Source organism: Dichotomopilus funicola, assembly GCF_033296635.1.
Source record: "Dichotomopilus funicola strain CBS 141.50 unplaced genomic scaffold C8A04scaffold_73, whole genome shotgun sequence".
Classification (NCBI taxonomy): domain Eukaryota; kingdom Fungi; phylum Ascomycota; class Sordariomycetes; order Sordariales; family Chaetomiaceae; genus Dichotomopilus; species Dichotomopilus funicola.
Window position 1 is genome coordinate 19,447 of NW_026944094.1, and position 13,303 is coordinate 32,749.

General features: G+C 54.7%; 2 protein-coding genes and 1 non-coding gene across 3 annotated transcripts; 2 read left to right on the plus strand and 1 right to left on the minus strand.

The window, feature by feature from the left end:
* Positions 1 to 1,892: 1,892 nt before the first annotated feature.
* Positions 1,893 to 3,123, plus strand: C8A04DRAFT_39718 (uncharacterized protein; the record flags this gene model as incomplete). Its single annotated transcript, XM_062784689.1, has 3 exons — positions 1,893 to 2,074; positions 2,256 to 2,816; positions 2,883 to 3,123. The coding sequence occupies 3 exons, from the start codon at positions 1,893 to 1,895 to the stop codon at positions 3,121 to 3,123; spliced, it is 984 nt and encodes a 327-aa protein (XP_062634001.1).
* A 5,327-nt stretch (positions 3,124 to 8,450) lies between these two features.
* On the minus strand, positions 8,451 to 10,466 carry C8A04DRAFT_31804 (transcription-silencing protein Clr2-domain-containing protein; the record flags this gene model as incomplete). The annotated part of the gene is made up of 2 exons (XM_062781884.1): positions 8,451 to 10,213; positions 10,277 to 10,466. The coding sequence occupies 2 exons, from the start codon at positions 10,464 to 10,466 to the stop codon at positions 8,451 to 8,453; spliced, it is 1,953 nt and encodes a 650-aa protein (XP_062634002.1).
* Positions 10,467 to 11,444: 978 nt separating this feature from the next.
* C8A04DRAFT_t125 lies at positions 11,445 to 11,554 on the plus strand. The gene has a single exon. It is a non-coding gene; the product is annotated as a tRNA-Leu (tRNA).
* Positions 11,555 to 13,303: the final 1,749 nt, after the last annotated feature.

A 13,303-nucleotide genomic window follows, 5' to 3' on the forward strand; every position in this document is an offset into this window, starting at 1 on the left:
GAACAACCACGCGCTTGGCTGACTGGTAGGTGGGCAACACAGTCCCCGTCGATCGGTACGTGGTGTGCGTTGCGTGGTTCGATGCGGTCCACGGCCAAGGTAAACACCGTGCTCGCAGCACAACGGGCTTGCCAAAAGGAAAACGAAAGCAATCGCCGAAGTCTGTAAAAAGATCCCAGAATTGAGATATCAAAATCTCAAAGCGCGACAAAACGGGCAACTTTACTCATTGTTCATTAGTTCGTCGGGGAGGCACTACAACACTGGGTTGCCAAGCTTGGCTTGGTTAATCGACGGTGCGAAGACAACACCAAGACCTGTGTTCTTTTGCAAGGCTAGGATACTGGGAGCTTGCTTGTCATTGGTGGGACTCTTCTCCAGTAGCTTTTATTGGCCAGTCAAGATCAGATACCCCACTCCGAAAATTCTGGAGACCGTTCCTAGATGATTTTCCCTCTTTTGTCCTTTCATTGGGCAAGCGGCTGCTCCACCGGGACTTCCGTCCCAAGGGAAAGGCAAGCGAAGCGACCAGTTCCTTGGCTGCCAGTTCACAGAACCGGTGGAGTCGCACGCTCCCGTCGCTCCAAGCGGCCGGGATGAAGAAACGTGAAACTCAGCTTCCACCGTTTTCCCAGCACCCCGGCATGCGCTGGGTTTTCGCTTTTTCGGTAGTGGTGCCACGGCGCCGGGACCATGCTGGTTGCTCCGTGCTCTGCCCCGATGATCCGGTAACGTGGCAGGTTCATGCCGTTTCCGGTCTCCGTTTCAGGAGGAAAAGATCATTCCCATTTCACGAAGAGGAAGGTCAAAATTGTAGCCGATGCTCCCACTGGCCCCCCTCTCCGTCCCACGTCCCCAGCGACCCAGCGTTCCCGTCGTTCCCACCGCCCCGGGACCAGCAGTGGCAAAGTCGTTTTCAAGCTTCCATGCTGCAGAACTCGTCACCAGCGAGCCGGGTCACGAAGTCAGGTTCTTGTGTTCTTGTGTGTGTGTGCAAGCGTGCTTACACGGCATCGCCCTCAAACTCGACCCAATTCAGGGCCCGAAATACAACGACAAATCTCATGGTGCTCCCACGTCGTCGCTAGCGCTAACTATTGGAATGAAAAGCGGCGGCTCGCCTGGGCTCACGTTAACAAACGATCGTTTCCATACGGCGGCGTGACGCTTTGCTGGTGGCCCGCTTGACCGACCGAAGAGCGCCTTCAACGTGCTTGGCGAGGTGTCTGCTGCAACTTTGCTGGCGTCCCCCGTTCCCACACTTGGCGTGGACCATTCCACATCCTGTCGACACCACCGCTAGCGCGCTGCACCCACCCTCGTTTCCGCCCGTAGGCCCGCGAGAAGGCAGGAAAACCCCCCAACCCACCCTTGCTAGCCTCTTGTACCGCACCACACCGGATCTGTCGACCTTCTCCGCTCTCTTCTCCCCCCCCCTTCCCGCTCTCACAACGGCCGTTGCCTCTGAACCTGACGTCTCTTTTCTCTCTTCGCCCCCCGAACATTCCACGACCCCGAACCCGACGACAATTCACATCGCCATCAAAACGGCCTCGACCACCGCCATAGTCAACGCCAATCCGACAAGCTGCCTGGTCCTCTCAGGTCTGTCCGTAATTTACGGCAAAGCTCGACTGCTCAACAAGGGACAAAAAGCCGTCGTGTGCACGGCCGCGGGTCCGAATTGACGTTTGTGTGTGTTGGATAATCCGGGCCTGCTCCAACGAGACTGCGATATCACGACTGGTTGCCGGTCGGATTGGGGAGGATTGCTTTGTGGAACGATTGGGTCGCGCCCGACTACTAATCCCCCGACCGGTCCAATCCTACCACGGGCTTCAATGCTCCCTTGAGCTCATCCAACAGCACACACATACACTCGCACATTAGCCATGAGTTCACCAGCACAAGCAGGGCCATCGGCCTCGAAAGACAAGGAAAAGGAGAAGAAGGGGTTTGGGAAGGTCTTTTCGAGGATGAAGACTGTGATCAAAAGGGCCACTGATTCATCCCGTCGAATGTCCACCGGCCCCAAGGTCGGCCTAGTGAGCATTCCTCCTGTGGCTCCCGTAAGGTATGCGAATTGCGCCCTTCTCTTTTTTTCCTGCAATATATCTTGGACTGCTGTTGTGATGGCAACCTCTCCTGCATCTACCCTTTCCCTTTCCCCCGTCCCTGGCCTTGCTTTACCTCATATTCACTTGCACCCCATCTGCATTGCATCTGCGGACTTCTCATCTGACATCACCCTGCAGCCAACCTGTCACAACTACACCAGCTCCTGCCGCCATTGAGGCCACGAAGGTCCCAAGGTCGCAAATTTTCGCTGAGCGAGCGAAGAAGCTCGGTGAACTGTACGGCCTAGAGATTCAGCCCAGCGAATGGCACAAGACCGAGGGCCACGCGCTCCGCGTGGAGAAGCCCATCAGGATGCGTGTGCACAGGAAGTGCCACCTTTGCAGCGCCTCGTTCGGGGTCGGAAGAGAATGCCCGCAATGCAGGCATTTGCGCTGCAAGCTGTGCCCGCGTCTGCCGCCCAAGCGTACCGAGGCGGAACGGGAAGAGAGCCGCAAGAAACGGGCCGCTATGATCAAGGAACGGGCCGAGAATGCGCCCATCATCCCCGACTGGGACCCCACGCCGAAGAAGGTCGTCCTCAAACGACCGGCCAAAACAGGCGGCCAAGATCGGTACTACAGAAAGCCTCGTCAACGTATTAGGAGGACATGCTGCGAGTGTGAGAAGATTTTCGTCGGGACGACCAAGACCTGCGAAAGCTGTCAACATATCCGTTGCACGGATTGCCCTCGGGACCCGTAAGTTACATTTTTCAAGATTCCACTCCGGGTCCACCCCGTATATGTTTTAACACATTGATACAGGCCGAAGAAGGACAAATACCCATACGGTTATCCTGGTGATGCCCCAAGCGCTAGAATTGGGCACTATCAGTGCGCAAGCTGCACGCACATCTTCTCTATTCCCCCGATAAACGACCCCCCTTGCGCAAAATGCTCGCACGACAAATGCGAGAGGTTAACACCTAAGAAGGTGGAACCAGAACCGGATCCCAACGTCCTAAAGAGCGTGCAGGAAAAACTCGATAGCTTGAAGCTGAAGTGATGACGGTCAAAGGGCGGGGGCCGTACATCTCGAATGATAAAAAACCAGGCGGGCGAGCGAGTTGTTTTACCCGGCCGTATTCTCCAGGACGCCATCTCTTCTCAACCAGCATGGACCTCAATAGTCATAGACGCATTCACCTGGCGCTCGATTTCGTCTTCGCCAAGTAGTTTCAGGAGACGTTTCCCCCCAACGGCTTACCGCCTGACGAAACATTTACGTTGGCCGATCCGGTCTCAAACGATGCGCGCCCACTCACGATCCAAACGATAACATGAAACATTACTCACACATCCCGACGACAGAGAGTCCAGTTTCATACCTCTCTCTATAAAGGCGAATGGAACAGCCGCGACGATGATCCCGAATGCATCTAGGAGGGAGCGGCTTTTGCATGTCTCCTCGTCACGCCAACCGAGTTGAAGGCGAAACATGATCGCGTCTGTTCAGTCGCGATGGCAAGAAGTTCCAGAATGAAAGCGAAAGAAGTGCTGCCAGGAGACGCCCGGTCAAACTCTCCGACACCACCTCCAGGGAAGGTTTTTCTGGGCAAAAGAGAGGCAGCCCCGGCCATGGAGTAGTTAAAGCTTATAGGAAAGGGAATTGGGCGAGGGAAAATCACGGAGGAAGAAAACGAGGCTGGGCGTAGAGGAAGAAAGCGGGAGACCTTTGGTTTTGATGTTCATCCGAATTTCTTTCATATCATTCTATTCACTTTTCTCCTTATACTTGTTGGTTGGGTTGGTCATGACACCCCTTCTTGATTTTCATGAGACGTCGCAGGCTTTTTTTTAAACCCCATCCTCCCTTTAACTGTCGAGATTCCCCCAGCGTCGTACAAAAAGGCCGACCATTTCAATTCACATGAAGAGAGCGAGTAAAACACGGCAAATCGGAAATACAAGACTTGCTTTCCAAGCAGCCGGCGGGGACACGATGCGACAATGCTGTGTGCTGTGTGTGGTTGCTAACCTTCCAAGTTACCTAAAGTGGATGCCCCAATCTGCCGAACCGAACCGATACATTACGCCGAGTCTTGAGTATCCGGGATTATCCCTCTGCAATGGATGATGGTCTCCAAAAAGATCCGATGAACGGACTGGATGGGATCAAATGGGACGAACGACTTCGGGATGGGACGAGCCTGAACGGGACGGTGCCTACGAGATGGGACGAGCAGGGTCGAGACGAGTACGAGACGATATGGCCATGATGACAACAGCAATAACAATAGCAAGAATAATGGCAGCATAAAAGCAACCAGGACGAATCAAGGACCGAAGCAGTTGCAGCCTTGCCCTCCCAAAATCGAACCGAGGCCAAAAAAAAAGCCCAGAGTGCCTAGACAGAAGAGAACGGTCCTCACCGGTGAAGTTCGGGGTCTCCACATCCCGGACCCGCCGACGTGGGCGTGGATGTCGACGTGGGTATGGAGATGCTTTATTGTTTGTTTGTTCGTTCGACATGAACCCACTGGCTCGTCAAGTTTGTTGATTCGGTAACTGTTTGGGTACACCCCTGGGCTGGGCCCTGGAGAACTGGCGTCGTGGGGGTGGACCGCGAAGTTTACGTAGGAGCGTAGGTACAGATTAGTGATGGTGGTTGGCTGTTGGGAGCGGCTCTTGTTTTTTGAGGTCCGTGTGCCAGCGGAGAGAAAAACCGACAGGCTGGATGAGATGTGTGGGGGGCGAGGGCCAGGTGGATGGGGACCTGCAGGCTGTGTGTGGTGTTTGTTTTTGCTGAGAGCTACCTGACCCGCCGCGCTGGGTCCGGGTCTGGCTTTTTTCTTCCTACGATCCATGTACTACTGTCACTTTCCTTGGACTTTTATTAGCGTCTTTTTCTTTTCCCTCCCTGCCTTCGCTTCAGACCACGCAACCAACGAACATCGCCGGGGGAACCCTGTTGGTTCGTTTCGTTGAGCCGAACAGCTACGGCTCTTATGGAAAACGAATGGGTTGGGATGCACTGGCTCCACGCGAAGCAGGCCAACACACCCGCACACATCCACCGACACCCACACTCTTGAACCAGAGAGCCGGGACGGGGCAATCTGCCGGCCCAACCGCCAAAACCACTCCGCCGGAACTGCCCGTTTCACTTTTTTTGCCTTTTCCTCCTTCCTGGTCCCGGCTATCTGGTTGCACTGTACGGGAAGGTGTCATAACATAGAACGCGGGCAGCTCGGGCTGGCTAAAATCCGATGGTTCAACTCCTCCTTTGTGTCTCACTTGCATGCTGACCGAGAAATTTGTGGGAGAACTGAAGCCCCGTTGACGTGGTGATTTTTTGACATCTCCATCCGCAGCCTGATAAGCTTCCCCTCGATTTAGTGTATTTTCGCTTTGCCGCCCGGTCCCGGTAATCATGCACCGGGCGGGCTCTTTCCCTTGAGTCCGAACTGACGGACTGGCATCGTGGCCTTGGATCTCCATTTTCCCGTTCCCCACACTATTCAGCCGGACCCAACCGTGAGGAACCATGGGACACAACCCAGCGTTCAGCCAACCAGCTGGGCTCGCTGGGTTTAACGACTCGCATTTTCAACTTGGCGAAACTGCCTTGGAAGGTCGGACATGCAGATTCGGGCCTTCCTCTTTTCAGCCCGCACAGTGCCACTGAGTGCCTTGAGTGCATAGAAATGAAATTGCATGATACACTGCATAGCACATACAGATGCGACAGAGCGAACTCGGTCCTCGAGAGGAGCCAGCTCAACCTGCAGGTGCTCGGGGCCGTCCAACGGGGTTACACAGACCCGGGGATATGGAACGAACCCGGCAGGTGGTGGGAAAGGAAGACGGGACTGGGCCGTGCTTGGGCTCAGCAACCAAGGATCGGCCCGGAGCGTGTCGCCCGGTTCCAAGGTGACGGAGGGTGGCGTCGGGAGAGAAGAAAAAAAATTGTCTCTGGTGGCGTGGCTTGTCCATGTCGGGTGGGATGTCAGGTGGGATGTCAGCTGGGATTCTTCCGTGGCAAGCGTGGGTTCTTTCCATCTGGCTGGATCCAACCCGTGCACTTTGCCGTGGAAGCAATGGACACGCTCGCACGTTGGCAAGCCACGAAATACCTCACTGGTTTTGGCTGCTTCGAGTCGGCTGATGCATTGAGGGGCGTCCCTGCTGCGACATTTCTGTTTTCCTTCCGGCCACGGACCGGCAGACCGGTTAGGGTATGGTCCCAAGCGGTTGGGTTCTGGCTGTGTCTGCTCGTGACATCAATATCCATCTCTTCGATCACCCCATCTCAAACCGTAACTACATTCCGCTTTGAGCGAACTCCGATGTTCCGCGATTTAGTGTACACTACACTGCAATGTCTCTCCCGGCCAGACGAGTGAACCACTTCTTTCTCTTAGACAACCTTCGTCCCTGTGTTCACTGTGTTAGTAATTGGCATTGCATCGAGACCGTGCCCAATTGGTACATAACGGGATGGCACCCACTCCGGAAGAACAACTGAAGGAAGGGGTGGTCGTCCAACTTCCCGAAAAGCCACATCGCTTTTCCCAGAAGTACGATCTTGAGACGCAAGACAGAAGTCCCGCCCGATCCCACTCATCGTCATCGGGTCCTCCACTCTGTCTCTCAAATATACTGTAACTAGTGTGTAAATGCGGTAAAACATCTTCCGAGACCGACTCCAATCCTGGATCAACGAGGCTGTGATTTCTCACTCCTCTGCCAATCCTTTCTAAAAGGTGGGGACAAGATGACGATTTCCTTCCGTCTTCCGAGCGACCCTAACAAACTACCAGCAAGCCAGTCAAGAACACAGCGCAAACTAATAATTAAATTCGGAATTGCTCTATTTTCCCCCTAAGTGTTCCACCAAGCTGGGTCCGTGTGAGTTTCCGCCAGAGGCCGGGCGTGCAGCCCTGCACGGCCCACGCGGACTGAGTGAAAACTGGCTTGACTGGGTATCGCCGTGTCTGACCGAGCTTGTGCTAGGCCAGGGGAAATAACTAATTAATGTTCAACGTTGATTAACTATGGATTATGCTGGTGCTGTGGTGCTGCTCCAAGCATTGCGTTTCGCGTCTTGTTTTTCCTCCAGCCGACCTCGCTTCCTTGAAGAAGGCCCAAAAAGGAAATGCACACATCCTCTCGGTATCCACCCCGAAAACCAGCGGGGCGGGTCCTGTTGCCTTAATGGGGTTAGAAAACGGATGGTCAGCAAAGGAAACGGTGGCTAGCATGGCCAGGGACTTGGTGGGGGGGTATTTTTTACGTTGTTTTCCCCCCACTCGGGTGGAATGCCCAGCCTGATGGTCGCAACTCGGGTCTGGGACTTCAATTTCGAGGGCGAACATCTCTGTCACTCTAAGTGGAAGTTGAAAGCGCATCAACCATCGTGATAGTCAAAACCAGGTGCCGTCACATTCTTGATAAGGGCTGGATTTGACGCTAACTACGAGATGATATTCATAATGGCCAGCACGAGAGATGCCCAACAATTTCAAGGGTTGGATTAGTGGAGGTCGAATAAAGTAATGTGCAGGTTTGTTCGAAGTGTTCAAAGTTAAGCCAGAAATTGAGGATATTAACAACCTGGAATTGAAGTTACGTTGTGACAACAACACTTCGTCAAAGTCAACCCTACCATGCCAGAGGGCTAGATTCAAGGAACCCTCACATCCTAAATAATCTGTTATGATAAAACAAGATGTTCTTGCTAAGCAACTCTTGATATTGTTGTATCATCGGGACGATTAAGGTCATCCTTCGAGTTTGGAGGATACAACTAACTTCACGGTGTGCAAAATTAACGTTTGAACTTTAACGTGTTTCGTAAGTATACCAAAAATTGTGTTTTCGAGACGAGAGCTGTCAATTAGGAAAGTAATGTCCAGCAAATCAACGCATTAACCGAGCAATAACACCATTAAAGCTCACTGATATTGAAATGGCTGTGGTGATGTGAGGTTGAACAGTATGGGTCGAAGCATTTGACATTACTGATTTAACTCTGACTATCTTCACTTGTCTTGACGAGGGACATAAGATCACGGGAAAAGCCATGTCAACACATTACCGAGTCTGTATTTCCATTATCTTTGCGAAATCACAACGTTCATTGTTGAAATAAAAAAACGGGAGAGGTAACCCACCGACCTGCAGGCACGAGAAGGAAGATTTCAGGCCAGGTCCGTGAGCCTAACCGTCCACCCTCCGTCGTGCCTGCGCACGCACTCTCACCACCGTCAGGAGGAAACCCAAGGAACAAACAAAATAAACAAAGCATAGAGACCTTTCTGGCCGCCGCACGGCCACCTCCCAGTCCCCCTTTGTCCACACCTCCTTTTCTCCAGGTGTGTCCCCCCCCCTTTAGTTCTCCACCACCCCCTCTGGCGCGTGGAAGTCCACGGCCACGGCTTGGCCCAGAGTAGCTTTCCTAGAGGGCTTGCGGTTGCCAACCACCGTGGCCTGGTGTCCCGATGCACCACCCGCACTGCCAGCGGCACCCGAACCAGTCCCACCATCACCCACGGCACCGCTGTGCCCACGATTGTTGAGATAGGCAGGAGCCTCCTCCAACAGTCCCCGCTCCGTCCACGATTGCAGCAGCGCCGCGTTGATGGCTCCCATCAACCGCTCGGTGACGTAGAACCGGCCGTGAACGTCCGGTTCGGCCCGATGCACCATGGCTGATGGGCGCACATCTGGCGCGCCCGACGCTGCTGTCGTGTCCATTGCCTCCGCGGTCTTGGGCAGCAACTGCACCCAGCTCCAGCGCGCGGAACCATCCCGCTCGATGGCGTTGCGCGTGGCCATCTCCTCGACAAAGGCGGCTGGGAGACCACCAGCGGCCGGGTCTATGGCGTGTGCTGGGTGTGAGATGCCTGGCCCTGTCGGGTGTCGCACTGCATGGTAGAGCGTGCCCTGGAAGTACAGGGCCGCACGGGACGACGCCGCGGAACCTTCAACCGCGGCGGAACTGGCGGTCACGACCTGGATGTCGGCCACCACCATCACCACGTTGGCGTCAGCTTCACCTGTGTCGTTGGCGCCTGGACCGGAGGATGGAGTCGAAGCGACGCGAATCGGGTCACCGACGCGGACCAACTCGGCACCGAGGTAGATCCCCCCATAAGACTGGATCACCCGCGAGCCGTCGGGAGTGGCGCGTTGGCCCCGGAGGTCGAGCGTAGAGAAGGCGTCGTTGATGGCTCGGGCGCCCATCTTAGAGGCCTCGAGGCCTAGCTGCTGGCGGCGGCTCTCCCGGTTGGCGGCGTTGGGGGCGCGGGAGAGGTGGGCGGCGATCAGGGCCTGCCAGTTGACCTGGTCGAAGGTCTTGTCTTTGAAGTCGTCGCCGTTGACGCCGGGGACGGAGAAGGTGAGGAAAGGCCGCATTGACTGGCAGTTCTTGACCACGTTGGGCTGCTCTCCCAGCAGAGCGTGGCCGAGGGGGCCAAGCGTGAACTGGTACTCCGCGTCTGGCATCCCGGGGTGGGTGTCGGCCGTGGGGGTAATAGCGAGGACTACGCCCAGTCGCCAAGCGGTGTGGTTGTACCAGACGAGCTCGCCGACGCGGAACACATTTGTCCAGCCAGTAGTGCCCGCGGGGAAGAGCTGTGTCTGCTGCGGCTGCTGTGACTGGTATATCTGCTGCTGCTGCTGCTGCTGCTGTTGCTGCTGTTGTTGTTGCTGCTGTTGTTGTTGCTGCTGTTGTTGCTGTTGCTGCTGCTGCTTCTGCTGCTGCTGTTGATATTGAGAGGAGCGGGTTTGGGTAGGCGTCTGGGCTGGTGTTTGGGAGGGCGCAGGAGATTTCGACGCGGTGGGGGCTGGACGAGAGGTGGGCGCCGGGCCACGGGGTTGTGAATTTTGCTGCGGGGGAGCCAGCTGGACCTTTGACCTCTCCTGCTTGACCTTCTCCTTGTACTTGGGACAAAGCTCGCAGAAGCAGTCCGAGTTGTCCCGGGACGCGCTCATCAACCACAGGGCATGTGGAGCGAACTCGCCTGGGGTGCGGTAATGGGCCTTGGCCCCCGCTGGGTGACCGTAGAGGTAGTAGTCCCTCTGTGTGCTGTTTCTTGGAGCACACCGGAGCTCGTACCCGTGGGGGAATTCGGAGAGAATGAATTGTCTCTCTGGTCCGGTCAGCGCCCAAATCGAGTATCGAGGGGAAGGCTAATGCGGCGGGTATTACATACTGTCTTGTCTAGGTCCTATCTGGTGCTGGAGATGCCCAGCAACGATGACAAGCCAGCGCTCGGACTGCGCCGAGTCGGAGACGAGGTTGGGGTCGAGGGGGAAGTGGTCGAGGTTAGCATACCCCTGGCCGTCGCTCCGGGCTATGGTAAACGGCCAGTAATCATCGGGGTTGCCTTGCTGAAAGGCCATCTTGGACAGCAGACTATTTCCAGTTTCGTTAGCGATATTTGACTTGCTGTTGTCGACCTTCTAGTCGGCCGTTCTGTCGGCTTGGAAGTTGGCGACGTTGCTTACCAGGTGGTCGATCTCTTGGTCAGCTGGGAGTGTGATCTTGTGTTTGATCTTGTAGTTGGCCTTCTTGTCAATTCAAAAATCAGCGCTGTTACCGACCTGATTGTTAATCTATCTGTTAGCTAGCTTGGAAAGGTTCTCAATCTTGAATCTGATCTCACTTTTAACTTGGTGGTCTGGTTTTAAAATCGCAGGGCAGGCGGCCCGCAACGATGCACAGGCTTGTAGAATAATAGCTGCGACATTCGCATCGACGACTAAGCAGGCGGGTTCAGGCTCCGAACCTATTACACGCTCCGCGGGGTCCGTGGTACACACCCGCCACTAGTTAGAGGATCTGTTCCTCTCCGTTGGCTGCGGAGCTGATTCTCCCAGTGAGGGCGGTTGATTGTGTGCTAAAGTCGCAGCTCAAAAGACTAGTTCCCAAACCAAACACTGGGGGTGATGCTGGTGTTAAACGCTACGACAAGGCGTGATGTTGTGTTTAGGAGCAATGACACGAGTGACAAGCTGTCGGTCGATAGGACGGGACTGGCAAATGAGACAGTTCCTTTCAACTGCACACACACAGACTGAAACACAACAAGCGTGAGCCGTCACACAAGAGCAGTTAGGTTCAGCGCAACTCTCGCCAAAGGAGCCGGTGAGTGCCAGATGCCGAACGGGGACTCAATGGTATGAGATAGACGTTTAGATGTTGGTTGGACCGAGAATGGAAGTGTCGTTTCTCTGCAACCATGACAGTGGAGATTTAGTTAGCGACTGAGCTTTTCCCCACAAAACCTCCACGAAAACTTGCCCCACCACAACCTGTGATGCATCTGCTGCCCCACAGAAAAACTCTGCGTCTGACTCGAACATCAACAACCACCAAAAGGCAAGGTGGCCGAGCGGTCTAAGGCGCCACGTTAAGGTTTACCCTTAATCCTCTTCTCCCTGAGAATCCGTGGTCCGAAAGGGCGTGAGTTCGAATCTCACCCTTGTCATCATCTTTTGCATCTTTTACCAGTGGTTAAAGACGGCGTGGGAGGAATTTCTTTTGTGCCCAACCCTAACCGGGGTTATTCTGTTTTTTTTTTCCCTTTTGCCCGTTGTACCATAGATGGTCGCCGTTGGCTTAACTACAAGCCGTAGACAATGCTAAGCACCAAGTCCCTTGATTAAACTTTTCTGAGATCCCTTCTCTCGAACCCCAAACCCCCTATAACTGCCGTACTCGCTCGTTCCGCGCAGCGGCTTCCATTTTCCTTCGGATAACTAACTAACGGGCGGCGGTTGTCGTCTCAAACCGGACCCGGGGACGGAGGCATCGGAGGCAGTGAAGCGTGGCTGACGGTAAACTCATTACTTCATATCGGCACTCATGCGCTATAACACATCTCGGTATGGACCAGCAACACCGCCGAGCCGTCTGCCAAGCACCAAAGAAACCGGAAACGGGGGCGGCGCGATATTGATATCTCGCGGTTTCCGGTGATAGCATGACTTATTTTAGCCGGACAGAAAGCCTATTGCCTAGATGACTTCCTGATACCTAAAATAGGACAACTATGGCAGAGACCAAGGCAACAGCAGGACCCGACCATAAATCAACGTCATTGTATGGATAAAAGTTGGACACAGCGCATGATGGCGCCGTTCTACCCTGTTGAGACCAACATTGAGAAATACTAGGAGTCGTCGGGTGTCGAGGAAGGGTGGCAACATCGCTCCTGGAGGTGCCTCTCGAAGGGAACGGATTTCTTGGAGGTCGGACGACAAGAACAATTCCCATAGTGTAGGGCCGACCGGGACCTTGCGAGTGGTTGATGAGAGAAACAAGAGGCGCTTTTCCCAAGCTGAGGTTTCGAGACAAAGAAATCAGAAAGCCACACCCACCAGGGGGTCTCTTTGGCATGCGGGCACGTCATACATGGGATTGGGGTGGGCGCCTCAATTTCTTGCGTCGAAAAACATGGTTGGACATCCCAATCAACAGGCAAAAAGAAGAAATAATTCCTTCATCACCGAAATCGAACCACAAAGTACGAATGTTTTCCGATTGAGGCACGAAGAGCTAAAATCCCGCTTTCGGCCAAAATCACACCCAGAAGGCCCACTGGGGGCCTGGGCCCTGAAAGCCCCGGTCTTGGAGCTTCATTTCACCAGACCGTTAGCAGCGCAATCAAAAACTGCAGGTGCGATTGGCCCACGCCGGCCGTTCCTGGCAGGACCCTGCCGATGCGAGCCCACTGCCGAGATGAGATGCCAGGAAAAGGCTGCTGTATCGCCGCCGTGATTGGGTGGAACCCCTGAATGTCAATCGGGGCAGGTTCAGACGGTCCAGGGGACGGGAGAACATGGAAGTGGGACCAGTGCCACACAGGCTGTTTCTTCCCATGTTGTTGGCTCCGGCCGCCTTCCCCGGGGTTGTCCCCCAGAGACATCATGGGGCGCCAGCCCGCCAGGGCAGGGCTTTCACAAGCTGACTGGCCTCCTTTTGCACTCACTCCCTGAAATCATTGTTTTTCTCCTTCACCGTCGTTCTAGGATCTCAGAACGTTCTCTCTTTTCCCAACTCTTACCTGACCTCGCAATACTCTCGTTTTGACAACAGCAGCATCTGACGGCGGGGGACCGACGACTACGACACCCGTTTTTACGCCAACGACGCGGCAGTGTGCAATTTCGCACCCATCAACGCGCGATCGCTCGCTCTCCCCCTTGTTCTGGTCCTATGGTGGTCCTTTGAGAGG